The sequence below is a fragment of the Hypanus sabinus genome, chromosome 21, assembly GCF_030144855.1.
Source record: "Hypanus sabinus isolate sHypSab1 chromosome 21, sHypSab1.hap1, whole genome shotgun sequence".
Classification (NCBI taxonomy): Eukaryota; Metazoa; Chordata; class Chondrichthyes; order Myliobatiformes; family Dasyatidae; genus Hypanus; species Hypanus sabinus.
The window spans coordinates 61703330-61722239 of record NC_082726.1 but is presented as its reverse complement, the minus strand read 5'-3'; the positions used below and the strand labels follow the sequence as shown (position 1 = coordinate 61722239).

At 41.2% G+C, this 18910-nt stretch overlaps 1 protein-coding gene across 4 annotated transcripts in view; it reads left to right on the top strand.

Annotated features, from left to right (window-relative positions):
- The first annotated feature begins 8182 nt into the window (after positions 1-8182).
- Positions 8183-18910, top strand: part of ogdhl (oxoglutarate dehydrogenase L) — a 101930-nt gene continuing 91202 nt past the window's right edge. Inside the window, exons 1-2 of one of the 4 annotated variants that reach the window (XM_059946703.1) lie at positions 8183-8274; positions 11732-11952. In XM_059946703.1, the coding sequence (XP_059802686.1) occupies positions 8238-8274; positions 11732-11952 (258 nt within the window). In that variant the 5' untranslated portion in view covers positions 8183-8237. Of the gene's footprint in view, positions 8436-11731; positions 11953-18910 lie in introns of all 4 variants that reach the window. The other 3 variants (XM_059946700.1, XM_059946701.1, XM_059946702.1) reach the window with 3 other exon arrangements.

Sequence of the window (18910 nt, the reverse complement as noted above, 5' to 3'; positions counted from 1 at the left end):
TCTTTAATGTCAACGTGAAACTTTCTCTTCCGATTTACGTTTTCTAAATGAGGTGAATTTTCTCGAGAGTGAAGCTCAGAGAGCTGATTGATTTGCTCAGGAGATCATTTTCTCCATTGCCTGTATTGCCCTTCAATCAGTTTAGCATATGCACAGTAGATTTGCCTAAGATGGATCTGAAAGCATTTTCAGGGAATTGTGGAGCATGAATTTTGAATGAGGTCTCATGAAGGAAACAAGTCTACATCAGAACCATACATTTTTTATGACAGAGAAATGATATTCCAAAAGACTGGATATATGTTCAAAGAAATATTGCTTTGGAATAATGTAAAGTTTGTCGTCTTTTGTGTATTGGTTGCTTGTCTGATTATGTGTAGTTTTTCATCGATTCTATTGTATTTCTCTGTTCTACCATGAATGTCTGCAAGGAAATGAATCTCTGAGAAGAAGTTGGTGACATATACATACTTTGATAATAAATTTACTTTGAACTTTGTCCAGCAGGATCGAAGCAGACACATACTAGAAATGAAGATCAATGCATTTTTATTCCCTCAGGTTGACTCTCAGGGCAGACCAATCAGTTTCTGAAATCCAATCTGCTATTAGGTAATAACTGGACGGTATCTCCATGCCTGCCCATTGTCCCATGACCCTTAAACTTGGCAATTAAAGAAAAACACCTGTGGTTGGTCATTACAGAAGAATAAATGATGGTGTTGCTGAGGCAACAGAATCAGAATCAAGTTTATTATCACTAACATATGTTGTGAAATTTGTTGTTTTGTGGCAGCAGTACGGTGCAATACATAAAATGTGCTATAAATTGAAATAAAAATATTTTTAAGAACAAAAAAAGCAAAAAATTAGTGAAGTAGAGTTCACTGGTTCATTGTCCTTTCAGAAATCTGATTGTGAAAGGAAAGAAGTTGTTCCTAAAAGGCTGACGATATGTCTCCAAGTTTCTGTACCTCTCTGATAGTAGTAATGAGAAAAGGGCATGTCCTGGATGGGGAGGGGATGCTGTAATGTATGGATCTATTTCTTTTAGAGCAATAACCTCCCCCCTTAGTGCTATGAATTAATCTGTTATATGCATCTCTCTCTCTCTCTCTCTCTCTCTCTCTCTCTCCACACACACCAGTTAAAGCATCTCGTGCATACTTTTTATTTAATTGATATATAGTTGTGCACAAAATATTGGTGACAAGTTCAAACCTACAGGTCAGAGAATATCACGAACTGCACTGACAGTTACGGGACAAAACAGTAAGAGCTTTACTGTTGGTGGATTCTTGGTTGGTGCGGCTGTAACGAAACCCAATTTCCCTTGGGATCAATAAAGTATGTCTGTCTGTCTGTCTGTCTGTCTTAAACAGCATGAGAAAGCCAAAGGATCCATGACTAATAGTGAAAAATGTGCTGAATTTAAAGTGAAAATAACATGGCGATGGCTTCAGTCAGGAAGGTTGATGAATTTGATAATGCTAATGAAGGCTGGGAGTCATATATTGAGAGGGTGGAACTGTATTGTAATGCAAACAATGTGGAGTAGCAAAATAAAGTCCCTACGCTTTTTAGCTTAATGGGTGCAAGAACGTACAGTCTCTTACACAACTTAGTAAACCCTGCAAAGCCAGCAAGAAAGATGTTTGACAAAATTCTTACAATTTTACAATATCATTGAGCCCTAAACTGCAGGTAATAGCTGGGAGATTCAGATTTTACAAAAAGAACCAGTGAAAAGATGAAAGCATTTCAGAATACATTGCAGAACTGTGCAAACTTTCCAAATACAGTGACTTAAGGGATGAATTTTCTGAAGCATAAGGGACAGGCTTGTATGTGGCATGCATAGTCAAAGCACTCACAAGAGTCAGTTATCCTTTATGGGCTGAAAAGCAGAGGGTCAGCACTTCTCAGGCATGAATGGTTGATAAAAAGACTGACACTCAATCAAAGCTCTCAGTGTGACATCAAGAGGCAACTGCAGCCCAAATGGTAGCACTAACCAGAGACTGGCACAGCTGCTTAATGCTAATGAGAAGGTGTTTGAGAAGGGAATAAATAAATAGATCGAAGGCTTGCCTACAAGCTGCTTGGGATGCCAAAAAGTTCAAAGTGCATCCCCAGAGGCAGCGTTACACCCATGTGAGTGTTCACCTTCACCATGGCAAAGAGTGCATATTGCCTTTGCTGGGCCATTCATGGACTCCATGTTTCTGATCGCTGTGGATGCTCATTCGAAGTAGCCGGGGGTTTTACCAATGAAGTCAACCACCTCAGCAAAGACTGTCTCCACTCTGAGGACTATCTTTGCCACAAATGGCTTAGCAGAACAGATTGTGAGTGACAATGGACCACAATACACGTCAGAAGAATTCTGACTTCATGAAGAAAAATGGCATCAAACGTTTCAAGTCAGCTCCTCACCACCCAGCAACGAATGGGTTAGCTGAAAGGTTTATCCAAACTTTCAAGAAGTCCACTAAAGCAGTGGACAAAGAGGACATTTCTGTACTGCACAAGGTGGACAACATCCCTTTTGTGTTTTGGAACTCTGTTCACGCAATGACAAATCAAACACCTGCAATGCTGCTCACATACAGGAATCTGAGATCTCGCATATACATCCTGAGACCAGATCTATGCAGAATAAACTGTTTACTCCGTTGCCAAGAGAAGCAGCAAGAAGCTTCAAGATTGGACAGGAAGTCCTAGCACTTGATTACCGAGAAGACAAGTGGATGCCTGATAGGATAGCTACAAGAACTGGTACACACTGATCTACAGAGTGGATTTTGGAGATGAGTCATGTGGACCAGATATGGGATTCTCAACTAAAGAACACAGCAGAGTCAACCACATATAGCAAGACGGACACATAACAGCCACTGGACTTCTCTCTCAGAGATGATGTCACTGACAGCAACGTGACACCTGAGACTGAGTACGCTGTCTTAGAGAAGACACCTACCAGATCTGATGCCACTCCACAGGTCCAGAGGCGTGACAAGAATGTTAACATCGACAGAAAATCTGCCAAACCTGATGCCACTCCACAGGTCCAGAGGCGCTGTCCTGAAAGAAACAGCGCGCCATCCAAAAGATTGAACCTTTAGAATTGTGAAGTTAGTTATGCACTGTTATTGTGAAAACATGTTTATTAGGAACATGGGTTTATGAAAAGGAAATTGAATATTTTGTACATATACAGTTTTATATCGCATCATTCTCTCTGTCTCATGCACATACACCAGTTAAAGCCATCTCCCGCATGTGTGTTCTTTATTTGATTGCTATGTAGTTGTGCACAGACGCAATAGTTGCCCCCATTTTTGAGGCATCCATCAATTAGGTTGAGGCAACAGTTGCGTTGGAATGCTGGAAGGGGAACAATTATATTGTGTTGGACTCATGATGGTGAAAGTTTTGGAGGCTGATGGTGAAAGTTTTGAATGTTGACCTGGTTCTATGGAAGTGGAGGACTTCCACAGAAAGGAGAGCATAAGCGTGGGAAATTTAACAGAGAGAGTTTAGAGTCCTGTTAATCATGACAGAGGGGAAATCTTGGTTGAGGCACACTGGTATGGACAACATTATTATAACATAGAAAACCTACAGCACAATACAGGCCCTTTGGCCCACAAAGCTGTACCGAACATATCCTTACCTTAGAAATTACCTAGGGTTACCCACGGCCCTCTACTATTCTGAGCTCCATGTACCTATCCAGGAGTCTCTTAAAAGACCCTATCATATTCGCCTCCACCACCGTCGCTGGCAGCCCATTCCACGCACTCACATTTCCTCTGCACTTACTTCCAAGCACCTTAAAACAATGCCCTCTTGTGCAAGCCATTTCAACCCCAGGAAGAAGCCTCTGACTATCCACACAATCAAAGCTTCTCATCATCTTATACAGCTCTATCAGGTCATTCTCCGTCGCTCCAAGCTTTTCAGTCCACTCTACGTCATCCCTACAATTGCCAAGATCCTTTTCTGTAGTGAATTCTGAAGCAAAGTACTCATTAAGTATCTCTGCTATCTCCTTTGGTTCCATACACACTTTTCCACTGTCACACTTGATGGGTCCTATTCTCTCATGTCTTATCCTCTTGCTCTTCACATACTCATAAGATGCCTTGGGGTTTTCCTTAATCCTGCCTGCCAAGGCCTTCTCATGGCCCCTTCTGGCTCTCCTAATTTCTTTCTTAAGCTCCTTCCTGCAAGCCTTATAATCTTCTAGATCTCTATCATTACCTGGTATTTTGAAACTTTTGTAAGCTCTTCTTTACTTCTTGACTAGATTTACAACAGCCTTTGTACACCATGGTTCCCGTACCCTACCATCCTTTCCCTGTCTCATTGGAACGTATCTACGCAGAACCCCATACAAATATCCCCTGAACGTTTGCCATAGTTCTGCTGTACATTTCCCTGAGAACATCTGTTCCCAATTTATGCTTCCAAGTTCCTGTCTGATAGCCTTGTATTTCCCCTTACTCCAATTAAACACTTTCCTCACTTGTTTATTCCTATCCTTCTCCAATGCTATGGTAGAGGAGATAGAATTGTGATCACTATCTCCAAAATGCTCTCCCACTGAGAGATCTGACACCTGACCAATATCATTTCCCAATACCAAATCAAGTAGGCTTATCTACATATTGTGTCAAGAAACCTTCATGAACACTCCTAACAAACTCCACCCCATCTCAACCCCTTGCTCTAGGGACGTGCCAATCGATATTTGGGAATTTAAAATCTTCCACTGTGACAACCCTGTTATTATTACACCTTTCCAGAATCTGTCTCCCTATCTGCTCCTCAATGTCCCTGTTACTATTAGGTGGTCTATAAAAAAACACCCAGTTGAGTTATTGACCCCTTCCTGATCCCAACTTCCACCCACAGAGACTCCGTAGACAATCCTTCCATGTCTTCCTTCTTTTCTGCAGCCATGACACTATCTTTGATCCACGCCACGCCACGCCTCCACCTCTTTTGCCTCCCTCACTGTCCTTTCTGAAACACCTAAAGCCTGGCACTCGAAGTAACCATTCCTGCCCCTGAGCCATCCAAATCTCTGTAATGGCCACAACATCATAGCTCCAAGTACTGATACATACTCTAAGCTCATCCACTTTGTTCATAATACTTGCATTAAAATAGACACATCTCAAATCATCGGTTTGAGCATATCCCTTCTCTGTCACCTGTCAACCTATCCTCCCTCTCGCACTGCCTCCAAGCTTTCTCTATTTGTGAGTCAACTGCCTCTTCCTCAATCTCTTAAATTTGTTTCCCACCCCACAGCAATCCTAGTTTAAACTCTCCCTAATAGCCTTTGCAAACCCCCCTGCCAGGATATTGGTCCCCCTGGGATTCAAGTGCAACCCGTCCTTTTTGTACAGGTCACTCCTGCCCCAGAAGAGGTCCCAATGATCCAGAAATCTGAATCCCTGTCCCCTGCTCCAATCCCTCAGCCACGCAATTATCCTCCACCTCACTCTATTCCAATACTCACTGTCTTGTGGCACAGGCAGTAATCCTAAGATGACTACCTTTGTGGTCCTGCTTCTCAACTTCCTTCCTAACTCCCTGTAGTCTGCATTCAGGACCTCCTCCCTTTTCCTGCCTGTTTCATTGGTACCAATATGTACCACAACCTCTGGCTGTTCTCCTTCCCACTTCAGGATATCGTGGATGCGATCAGAAACATCCCAGACCCTGGCACTTGGGAGGCAAACTACCATCAGTGCTTCTTTCCTGCCTCCACAGAATCGCCTGTCTGACCCCCTAACTATAGAATCTCCTATCACTGCTGCCATCTTCTTCCTTTCCCTACCTTTCTGAGCCATAGGGCCAGACTCTGTGCCAGAGGTGCGGCCATTTTTGCTTCCCCCAGGTAGGCTGTCCCCCCAGTAGTACTCATGCAGGAGTACTTATTGTCAAGGGGTACAGCCACAGGCACGTTCACTGAGATCTTTAGCCTCTTACTTCAGCAGTCTGAGGTATCCACCTGCTTCAAGCAGGCTTTAATTATGCCGGTGCCTAAGAACAACCTGGTAACTTATCATCCCACAGCATTTACATCCACTGCGATGAAGTGTTTTGAGAGGTTGATGATGAAATATATCCTGTCTGAGAAGTGACTTGGATCTGCTCCAATTTGCCTATTGACACTGCAGATCATCAGCAGATACCATTTCATTGGCTCTTCACTCAACCCTGGCACATCAGGACAGCAAAGATGCATACATTAGGATGTTCCTTTCGCCTACAGTTGGGCATTCAATACTATCCTCAAAACTAATCAATAAGCATCACGGCCATTGCCTCAATACCTTCTTGTGCAATTGGTTCCTCAATTTCCTCACCTTGTAGGTTCCAGTCAGTTCAGATTGGCAAGAACATTTCCTGAACAATATCCGTCACCACAGGTGCACCAGAAACTGAGAGTGTTGTATGCTTATGACTGTGGGGTTAAGCACAGCTCCAGTGCCATATGACACCACTGTCTCTGGCCAAATCAAAGATGTAGACAATTCAAATATGGAGAGAGATTGAAAATCTGGCCGAGTGGTGCCACAACAACATTTTCTCGCTCAACGCAAAACCAAGGAGCTGATTATTGACTTCAGGAGGAAGAAACTGGAGGTCTGTGAGCCAGTCCTCATCGGAGGATCAGTGTTGGAGAGGGTGAACAACTTTAAATTTCTCAGTTTTATCATTTCAGAGGATCTGTCCTGGGCCCAGCACGTAAGTGCAGTTATGCATTTGTTGCAGGAAAGCAGCATCCATCATTAGGGACCCCCACCGCCCTGGTCATGCTCTCTTTTCATTGCTGCCATCAGGAAGAAGGTACAGGAGCCTCAGAATTCACACCACCAGGTTCAGAGACAGTTATTACCCCTCAACCTTGAACCAGAAGGGATACATTCTTTTGCCCCATTACTGAACTCTTCCCGCAATCTTTCAGTTCACTTTCAATGACTCTTCATCTCATGTTCTCGATATTTATTGCTTATTAATTAATTACTACATCTTTTTTCTTTCTTTTTTGTGTTTGCATAGTCTATTGTATTTTGCACACTGGTTGTCAGCCCTGTTGGTGTGGTCTTTCATTGATTCTGTTATGGTTATTGGACTTATTGAGAATGCCTGTAAGAAAATGAATCTTAGGGTTGTATATGGTGATATATATGTACTTTGATAATAAATTTACATTGAATGCTGATCCTTCTAAAATTTCTCAGTTCTAATACAGTATGATCAAGCAAAAATCTCCACAAATGCTACTTGCCCATGTGAATACTGTACTTCCAGCAGCTTCTGTTTTAAATTTAGAGTTCCTGCGTCTGTTCTGTTTTGGCTTTAATTACAGATGGATTCAGTTCTCTCTTTACTCAAGTGAAGCTTTTAATATTTTTTTTCACCTCAATTAGATAAAACACCATCTCTTGGGTACCAGAGCTCATTCAGCTGACCTGCTACCCTAAATGAATGGGAGGGAAATTGCTACAGCTCCTTGGTTACAACCACCACCTTTTTGGAAGAGCTTTGGGATGCAAATAATAAAATCCAATCACGCAATGGGATTAGCAATTCTTGGACCAAATCAGCACGAAGAGCTGTAGCTGAGGTTGCAATAAGAAGATTAAGGAAGCATGTGTTGATTAGGGGAAAAATGGAAAGTTGAAAGAAGAGTACCTTTGTGAGTTGGAATGGCTGAAAATTGTGCTTTTACGAAGCAGTAAATAAGGTTTGTGAAGCATTTCTGAATAGGGGGATTCCTTGGGGATGTTTTACTTATATGTGTTGGGAGTGTGAGAAGGTGTGGAGTAATAAAGTGTTTATTTGAAATATAAACTTACAGAGGGGGAGAAATGTCACGTGTGAAACCGGGTAGATTGTCTTTAGGGGAGATGAAGTGAGAAAATGCTTCTCCATAGCAAAATAAAGGAAGAATGCTCTCTGAACTTGGACAGAGTTGCAGAATTGTATTCTGGGGGATGAAGTACAGTACCTAAAAGACGATGAATTAACTTGTAAGACAAATCTTTGAATTTCGGGATGAAAGGAAATACGGATGCAAATAGAGATGTCTCTGCTGGTCCAGGATTGGGCAGGGAATAAAGAGTAACTAGGTGGGCGACAAATCATGTGACCCAAAGCGAAATCGTGCGTACCCGACCAACGAACCGACCATATGACCAAACAGCTGATTGATGTCACGTGAACACAAAGTGTCATGTGATCCGCCAGGTCAGGTCGCGGCCGAGGAGCGCGAGCGGTGTCTCTTGGGCAACGCGCGGTGACGTTCCGTCGCGAGGAGCGGCCGCAGGCTAGTGCGGGTCCCGAGGCGCTCCCTCAACCCCCAGCTGCCGATCCTTCAGCCCGCTCCTCGGCTCCTGGGACTTCAGGGGGTGGGTGTAACCCCAGCCGTCGGACCCGCTCCCTCTCCGGCTATCCTTTCGCTCTTTCGGCCGCGAGTTCGGGCGACGCCGGTGTCCGGTGGCAGCGTCCGCTCTCTGGACCCATCTCGGTGCTGGGCGGCGGTTTCTCATTCCAGCTGTGGTGTGGGAGCCCGGTGTCCTTTTCCGGACCGTTCAAAGGCCATCCGCACGGCGTTTCATCACCCCTCCCATCAAATCCCTTATCTGGTCACTCGCCTCCCGAACCTAGACCTCTCACCTTCTGCTCTTGTGCTCCTTGAGCCACACTGACTGTCGCTTAAGTAATAGTTGTATTTAAAAACAAGATACAGTATATGCATGTTCCCGTGGACTCCACCCTTCTCTGCATCTACGCCCTGCCAAGATGTTAGTGTATATTCTCTTCTGACGCTCATTTCTTTCCGTGTCTGTGCTGTACAACCCTTCAAGATACAGTATATCTCCAGTTCTCTTGCTCATTCCTTTCTCCGTATCTGTGGTCCACAATTTTTCAAGATTTTTGTGCATCTCAAATTCTCTTGCGCATCTTCTGTCTTCTTCCTCTCTCCTCCCCCCCCCCTCCCCGTGGCCTGTTATCTAAAAAGGTGTTTCAGGGTGTTTGTACAATTGCATCTGTTTCTGGTCCCTTTCCCTGTTTCAGTGCTCTACGCACTCCAAGGAAGTTTATGCATCTTCTACCTAACGTTTATTCGGTTCCCTGTATATGTGGTGTATAACCCTTACGATGTTGAACATCTCTATTTCTATCTCTTGCTCATCCGTTTCTCCATACCTGTATACAATCTCCCAGTGTTTTTGTGCACTTCTCCATGTTTGTGGTCTGCAATCCTCTAAGGTGTTTGAGTACCTCCAGTGTACTTTTCTTCATTTCCCTGTTTTAAGTGATTCCTGCCCTCCAACATCTTGTACATTTCCAATACTGGTCTGTAGTTCATCCTGTTTCCTGTATCACTGATGTACAATCTTCCATAATATCTGTGGCTTATCCCCGATTTTACTGAAGTCATTGGCTTTCTGGTGCAGAGGTTTTGGAATCCCCCTACCTTTTCAAGATGTATTTGAAATCCATTCTTTGATCAGGATTTTGGTCATCTGCTCCAATATTTCAATCTGTGGCTCAATGCCATTTTAAAAATGGGTGTCATCACCATTGTCTGGTTTTATTAAACAATTGTATATCCAATTCGCACACATTATATTGTCATCCATGTACTGAGTTAAATAACAGCTTAAAATGTCATAGGCGTTCACAAAGTAGCCACAGGATTTGGTATACCATATTAACTGCAAAAGTATCTTGTTTACGTTAAACATTGCCTTATGTCACTTTGAAGTTCAGACATGCATTCCTGATTACAGATGTATATAGCATACAATGTAGATTTATTCTTTACCACCAAAATAAGTGTGTTTCTGTGTTGAAGATTGTAGAAATGCATTATTGAAATCACACTGTTCATCTTCAAAATATGAAGTGACTTTGACTTTGGGTTCACCTTGTACACCACTGCATAAAAGCTAAATTGAGTTCTGTTACATTCTTGCAAGCAAATCAGTATCCAAGTACAGGTTAAGTTGCTTTGAGTGAATAGGTGCTGTATAATCTGGAAGTGACTATAGCCCCTAAGGAATTAAAACATTTTGGATATTTTTCATTCGGGACGCTACAATTCATGGTTTTCATTCATAGTCTATATTGAAGTTTCATATTGGAGGCTACATAGCATCCACAACAGGCCCACCAAACCCAAGAACAGTTACTTTGCCCAAGCAGTAAGGCTGATCAATACTTCCACGTATAACTCCACTATTTTAAATTTAAATAACTACTTTATTATTTCCATCAATCTCCTTATGTACAGCCTAGCATCACTTTATGAACATACAATCAATCTATGTATATGTGCTATCTTGTGTATTTATATCTACTTTTCTTTAATTATTATGTTCTTTATGTTTTTGTATTTATTTGTACTACATTGGATCCAAAGTAACAAATATTTTATTCTCTTTTACACTTGTGCACTGGAAATCAAACTAAACAATTTTGAATCTAGGATATTTCAGCTTGTCATTATGAATGTCCCAGCAGTGCACAGTCCTGTAGATGAAACTGAATAACATTGCAGCCAGAAGGAAAAATGAGATACCCAACACTGCTTTCTGTCTTTATTATCATGAGTTAAGAGGTGGAATAGTGAGCAAGATGGATTATTCGGAAATATTCCAGTGCACTTGTCATTGGGCTTCTATATTCTATCTTCCACCTGAAACTGATCCAGAAGCAGCCTTCCGTCCATGTAATTTCTTTGTACTTCTCACTGCCTCAGTAAAAGAGCCAGTGTAATCAAAGACGCCATCTGTGCTGAACATTAATTCTTCCCACCCCGCCCAGTTGGGTGGAAGATAAAAGCATTTGGAAGTATATATCACCAGACTCGAGAACAGGTTCTACCCCAGTGTTATAAGACTATTGAATGGCTCCTAGTGCAATTAAATGGACTTGACCTCACTATCTCCCTCAGTATGATATTCAACTTTATTGTGTGCCTGCATTACACTTTTTCTTGCAGCTGTTGCAGTTTATTTCCCATTCTGTTATTGTTTCACTTTGTACCTTAATTTTTAAAAAAAGATTGTTAATCTTTTGTTACCTCAATGCACTGCAATGATTTGGTCTGTATGGACAATGTGGGATGACATGGTTATGTCGTGGTTAGTGCATTGACTTGTGTTGGTTTATGTTTAGGTAATGTCAGTTTTCTTGCTCATTTCCAATTTTGATGCTCTTGCAATGCTCCTTACATTTGTAACCCTCTCCATTGGTTCTTGCACGTCCACTGTTTTAATTTCAACATACAATTTGCAGCAGCTCTCCATCTTGAGTTTTCTTCTTTTTAAGATGCTCTTAAAACCATTTACTTTGTCTCAATATTATGGTTGTATGTCAATTTTTTTTTAATGACAGGTATCTTGGATTGATTTACTTTCATTAAAGGTTATTATGACAAATCATCTCTTCTGTATGCTTCATAAACAAAATAACATAAGTGTCATCTTTCAGCAGGTAATTATATGCCTGTTGAATCGAATTTCCAGCACTGGGTTCTCAGTGGGTGGAAAAATCAAGCCTATTAATGAATGAGTATGAATTAAACGAGCAACTCAATTCCATTTCTAGTGTCCCAATGTACATATCCAAATCTGATCTTTGTTCCCATTGACGTATAATTTTATAATTATTGAAATGTTTAATTATTTTTTAGGTGTCAACTTGAGAAAAGTAGCTATGATTCACTTGAGAGTTATTGCTGCACAATGTAAACCACAGATCATCAAGAGGTTTGCCCAGAGTAATGCAGCAGTATTTCTGAGAAGTCTTTGCAGTTTTTCTGGAACTTCGGAATCTTCGCTCAATGGAAGTAATTCAAATTACATTGAGGAAATGTTTGACGCCTGGCTTGAAGATCCTAAAAGTGTACATAAGGTAAGAACTACTGTTGGTTTCCCAAATTAGAAAAAATGTTTTTATTCCTTTGAATATTTTTGTAATTGAGAAGTTTTAGCTAACTTGAAGAGTAGTTTGTTAATTAGTTAATTTTACTTGTGTTTGGTAAAGAGACACATTGCAGTATTCATTATCGCCCTTTAAGCTGTAGATGAACCTTCCAAAAGCTTTAACATTGATAATGTGTTGCTGATATTTTAACATCATTTCAACATAGTTTATGTTATTGTGAGGAATGGAGTTAAAGTGCAATTTATCATATACTGAGCAATGAAAAATAGAATGATAATGCATGACCAAGCTTCAATGAATCACCTCCTGAGTTACTACTCCAGAGTTTCCTTTCTCTTAAACTGGTTGTTAATAGTTTTGTCATGACTGTCATCTGTAATTTTGCACATAACTCTGAAGTTTGAACCCTGATTTATAGAGTTAGCTGTACTGTGGTTATGATGCTTGACAGTGTAGCTCTGTGGTGCTTTTCACAAGAAGCCCGGAGACCATTTTATTGCTGTGATTGGAGACTGTTGTACACTGATCTTGTCAAGACCTGCCAGTGAGTCTTTTTCTGAGCCATTTGCGTCATAATCTTGGGATTGCTTCTGCCCAGGAAGACTTCTCTTCAGATTGTTTTGAAGTATTTGTCTGGAGGCCTCTTCCTTCTGCTTTGCCACAAATTCCCTATACAAGATCTGTTTTCGGAGATAGTGGTTTTCCAACTAAAATTCTGCTGATACTCTTTTCCACGTCAGTTCTTATTCAGTCTTTTCTGGCCTACATTGGTTTCAATTTTCCCTGTCTCAAATTTAGAATTCTCTTCCATGTATTTAAATTCCTTTGTTGTTCTGGGCCATCCTATTACTTTGGTAGTAAATTTACTTGGAATTTTGAGCTCTGTGATGTTATCAATGACTCATTGGTCCCACAGGCCCGGAAACTTTTGCTAATGTGGTTCAATATTACTATCTGTTTTTTAAAACTTTATTTTTATTATTTTGCCGATAACAGAACAAACAGGATAAAAACAGACAGAGTCACTATAGGTGAAATAAAATGCGTATCTTATAATAGAAAAAATGAATAGTGAAATGGGTTACTTAGGTTGTATCAAGGTTACTATCTGCTTGATCAATTTGAGCTTTAACATTTCTGAATAAGCCATATTCTGTGATCTGGGTAATCTTACCTGTTCCGCACAAGTCTTGTTGGCAGCACAGAGAAAGAATGTTGGGGGTAACATACACAAAATACTGGAGGAACTCAGCAGGTCAGGACCAGATGAAGGCTGTCGGCTCAGAGTGTTTAGTCCTGTTGAAGGGTCTTAGCCTGGAATATTAACTGTTTATTCATTTCCATGGATGCTGCCTGGCCTGCCGAGTTCCTCCAGCTTCTTTTGTGTATTGCATGGATTTCCAGCAACTGCAGAATTGCTGGTATTTAAAGTAAAAAAAAAATGTCAGTACTTTTCAGCATTTGTGAATGAATTCAGAGATTGTGTAACTCAAGACCTCAATACTTTGAAGAGAAACTATATACTGGCATCTTTCAACTCTTTTAGCACCTCTCTTTAATTTGAATGTACACATTTTGTTTAAAAAGATTAAGCTGTAGAAATCCACAGGCTAGCGGCAAACATATTCTTCTGAATTCCCATACCTGTGCATTAACATACAGAAGTATGGAATGCACTGACAGCTTCCTTGGTCTCTGCACTTGCCATCAAGTCCAGAAACATTCTGTAATAACTACCTGAGGGGTCTTTAGTTTAAACATATACCATAGCCCCATTTGCTGATGTTCATTAAAATGTTGAGAGCTTTAAAAATAATGCTGCTATTTTAATCAATTTGTACCAGTCAGCTGCTTTAACTAAATTTATTTAACTTTTATTTTTTGATATCTCTGATTGCTTGGAAATGGTGCAAAGGTTTTTGATGCCAGAAACTATCAGAGGGTGACACTTGAATAAGACCAAGGTTGTAAGGAGTTGTGTGACCTTGGAGGTTGTTGTAGGCGCAGGACACATGCAGAGAGGGTAGTTTAGTGGTCAGCATAGTGTTTTATTGTGCCAGCGACTTAGGTTCATTTCCCACCACTGTTTGGAAGGAGTTTTTGATTTTTTTGTGGGTGTTCCAGTTTCCTCCCACATTCCAGTAGGTTTAGTAGGGTAGTTGGTCACATGGGCATAATTTGGTTGAAGGTCTTGTTGCTGTGCTTATCTCTAAATTAAAACAACAAACTCCAGTTCGACAGCAGGATAACCCACTACCTAGGCCTCGTGCTGCCAGGTGTCAAGTGCTTCAAAAGCAAGGCCACAAGATGTAGTGTTTTGCTGATACAAAGATTAGCTGATAGTGCTCTAATATGGAAAAAAAAACTGATCAATGGCACTTTACTAATATTACAAGTTTCATATTTCTGTTGATATTTTAAAAAATGTAAAAGGATGTGCACAAAATTTTGTCTTTCTTTGAATCGGTGCAGGAAAATGTCAAGAGGTTCTCAGTTTGTTCCTTACATTCTTCATTTAGGATTGCTTGGATAGCTGGTATTAATCATTTTGTATTATACCAATGAGGGAAAAATAAGATAATCCATTGCACTTGAAATTCAGTGCTTGTCTGGCAGATTTTTTAGACTGTTGGATGCTTTGTTATTAATACTTCAACACACTTTGCTTTTTTTAAGATGTCATTTAATGGTGTAATAAATACTCCAGTGTGCTTGAAGGAGAAAGAGAACTGGACTCCTGCAAAATATGAGCATAGGAAATGGGATCCCCAATAAGTTTGAAGGGAATGCAGGAACCAGCCCCCAAAGAGCCAGATGCAAAACTGTCACAATTTCTGAACAGGTAGCTGAATATCAGACCTTCTGTGCTTGGTGTGGCTTCATGTACCCCAGCAAAGTGATGTTTCCAGTTTGATGGGAGTTCGGGAAAAGGGACCCTGTTGACTTGAAGATAGCTCGCAAAACAGGGCTCTGAATTTGAGGTTAGTAGACCCTCTTTTGAGTGGGTTTGACCATGGATGTTGCGTCCTAACTGTCTATGCATGCCAGGGCAGTATGATATGGAGACCAGGCTGTTTTCCATGCGGCAGGTTCCCCTTTTCCACACAGCTGTTGGATTCAAAAGAACAGCAGAGTGCGATGCAGTTTGACACCAATGGCATCGCAGGAGTTGCTGGTCAGCATTAAACTCAGCTCAATAAGCATTGAGTTTGAGGGAAACATGGGAATTAACAATATTTTGATGTTAATGATTTTAATTATTCACACTTAGTTTTAAATCAGTTTTCGGTCAACATTGTACATGTATATTTCTGATGAAAGCAAGCCTATGGCCTAATTATGAAAAAAAATTCAAAAAAATTTGTGAATGGCTCCTACAACGCAGATAGTGTTGTATTGTAGTACACATGTTTTACTTAATAATGAAGCTAGGAAATTGACTTTATTATTTAATGACAGGCCATTCACCTGGATTTCTATCTTTATCTAACCTCCTTATCTGTAGCTGGAGTCTGACCTGCTCAGTTTTCCTTTAAACTTGACTTTTCCAGTATTTGCAGATTTGCTTTTCACTTATTGTTTATATCTTTGCTCACAAGTATTCATTTTAACTGAATAAAAGCATTGAAGATAGCGAGGGCACTTGATTTGATCTTGCTATCTCTTTGGTATTAGATTTTTTGAATCACTTTAACTATTAAGTATTTAGGTACATAAACTGACTCAATAAATGATAAGAATGTCTGATAAGTGCAAGTACCATAGATTAAATTCAATGTTCAAATATAAGTGTTGTGTTTCAGTAGCATTATGATTCATGGTACCAAACTAACCTTACCACTATCATTGGTAATATGTTAAAGTAGGGGTTCCCAACCTGGGGGTCCATGAACCCCTCAGTTAATGGTAGAAGTCTGTGGCATAAAAAGATGCTGGAAATCCCTGTGTTAAAAGCATTGTCATGAATATTATGGGATTCATGTCTGGTCGTGTGAGTTTGGCGTTGAAGAAACAAGGGTTTGTTAACAAGCTTGTTATTCATTCAGGGTAATTGCATGCTACACTTATTTGTCATTGGGGGAAGTTCAGTTTAAAAAAAAAATTCTTGTCTTGCACCTTTCCTGTCCTACATTTGTCTTTGTTGCTTGCTTTGTCGTTTTTCCACATTTCTACTTCTGTGTTCATGACCCTTTAGACTGGGGAGAGAATGATACATAAAGACATTTTCCTCCTGAATTTGGAAGCTTGGTTGTGTGATGCTATGTGATTGAGTTAAGAATTGGAATGGACCTCGTTGGACAAGCAAAGAGAAATCCTCAGCCTGGGGCTGTTTCTTGATTTTTTCTCAACTGTTCAGCACTGTAAGGTGGCACTTCTTAAAATAATTTATTAAGTGCGGGGATGTTTGTGGCAGTGCTGCTAGATTGCAGCTTAATTGCAGCAATTTACAGCCCTTCATTATTTGTAAATTGGTGTCAATATCAGCTATTATTTTATTCTCGTTAGGGTTTCTTATTATCCTTCTGAAAATGTTGGTAAATGCCAATATGGTTAATGTGCTACTGGTTTGCACTGAAAGAACTCTAGGGTTGTACAGTCTGGTTATTGTACACAGCATCAGATTAAATATTCCAAGTGTGAGCTTAGTGATTATTGTTCTATTGGCAACTGTGGATCTTGTAAATTATGCTGCTTTGTTATATGTTCCTATTTCCGTTGCTGTTTTTTCGCACAAATGTCTAACAAGTTGCTTTGTAGAATTTAAGTTTTACATTTTATGTTATTTTCTGGATCACTTGGACAATAGGAATACCTACTTATTGCTCCTGTTTATTGTTTTCCAAGACCCAGTATAGTGCCTTGGAAAGTGGTTTAATGATGGACAGCGCCAACATCACCAACACTGTAAAGCAGACTGAAGAGTGTCTGAAGAAGATTGACAAGACCAGATTCCCTGGTAAATTTATGATGTGGCTGTATCAACATGGTCTTCTAACAAGTCTACTCTGGCTTTTCACGGTGTGCATGTTCCCCATGACCACTCTTCAAGGCATCAAGAGGAGGCACCGGTGGAGGAGGCTGTGGATCCCACCAAGATTTTCTTCGCTGGGACCCTACATTAGAACAGGCCAGCTACAGCTACCTTTGTCATTGGTAGTGGAGAAATTCAAGGTGGCAAAGTGTAGAGTCATGTTAACACTGAGGGGCTCTGATGACAAGCTAATAAACAAAGTAGGAGTCACAACAAGATCAGGACAAAAGTGGGCCAACTACTCGGCCACAGATCAGCTGTGAGCTCCCTGCAATTGAAAGACATCATTGGCAGCCCATGCCTGGGACAGCAAGGCTTCAGCTCTGCACACTTCCAACGATGGAAGAGTGCAAGTGCAAGGGTTAGGCGTGACGTGGGCCAGACAGAGATAAAGAACCACAAGGATGAAAAATGGGTATCAAAAGCAGTAGAGTTGAAGTCACAGGGTGCCTGGATAAAATGAGATCTCCCCAAGCTCAAGATCACTTGGGCAGAGCTTTGGAGACTGGAGCTCTTCTTCATTTCTTTCCTCCTACAGTCCGTGTATGACACTCCCCCTACACCATCACAGCTGCACACATTGAGGCTGAGAGAGAATCCTAACTGCAAACTTTGTGGTCAGCAGGTTTCACTGGCACATGTACTGTCAGGATACAAAACAGCTTTAACACAAGGATAGTATAGGTGGCGCCACGACAAGGTCCTGCTGTACCCTGCTGACACACTGGAGTGGGAGAGGTTTAAAAAGAGAAGAGCTGGCAGAAGGGTAGTCATTTTCATCAAGGAGAGGACCACGCCAGTCATATCAAAGAGGCTTAAATCTAATCTGCTGCAAATTACCAAATCATAGGAGATGAGGGTCGATGTGGGGAGGAAGATGCAGTTTCCAGAGGTGGTGCAAACCACACTTTGACCAGACATCGTATTGTGGTCCACTGAAGACAAGAATATCATCCTGGTGGAGCCCACAGTACCGTGGGAGGAAGGATGCGAGGAGGCTCATGAGAGGAAGACCCTGAAGTTACAGTCCTTAGTCCAGGAGTGCAGGGACAAAGAATGGCAGACGTGACTGTTCCCCGTGGAAATTGGCTGTAGAGGGCTCCCAGTAAGGTCAGCATGGAGGTTGCTGACTGCGTGGGGCCTTGATGAAACGAGCAAGAGCCAAGCAGTTCACAGGATGGGAGATGAAGCAGAAAGCGCTTCTTGCTGGATATGGAGCAGGCGAGAGGAATTGAGCTGGAAGTCAGGAGCAGATGGATGATGACTTGGCCACTCCTCCAACTGGAGAGTGTAGTGGTTAAGGATCAAAACATTCTAAGAAGGTTGGGCACCACCTGGTGACATCTGCTCCTGGACAAAGGCTACAGTTACCTCATCAGCTAAATGAAGAGAGCACTCAGGTGTATGATGCGAGTCTTTGTAGAAGATAAGTTTTACATTTTGCATTGTATTTTCTAGATCACCTGGACTATAGCAATATCTACTTAAAGCTGCAGTTCATTGATTACAGCTCAGCATTCAACACAATCATACCCTTAATACTAATCAACAAGCTCCAAACCTGGGCCTCTGTCTCTCTGCAATTGGATCCTTGACTTCCTCATGAGGAGACAACAGTCAGTGCAGATCTGAACTAGCATCTCCTTCTCGCTCACGTTCAACACTGGTGCGCCTCAAGGATACGTGCTTAGCCCTCTGCTCTATTCTCTCTGCACCCATGATTGCATGGTTAGGCACAGCTCAAATGGCATCTATAAATTGACCAACGACACAACTATTGCTGGCAAAATTTCAGATGGTGATGAGAAGGTGTACAGGAGTGAGATAGATCAGCTGGTTTAGTGGCATTGCAACAACAACCTTGTAGCCCAGTATCCATACTGAGGAATTGAT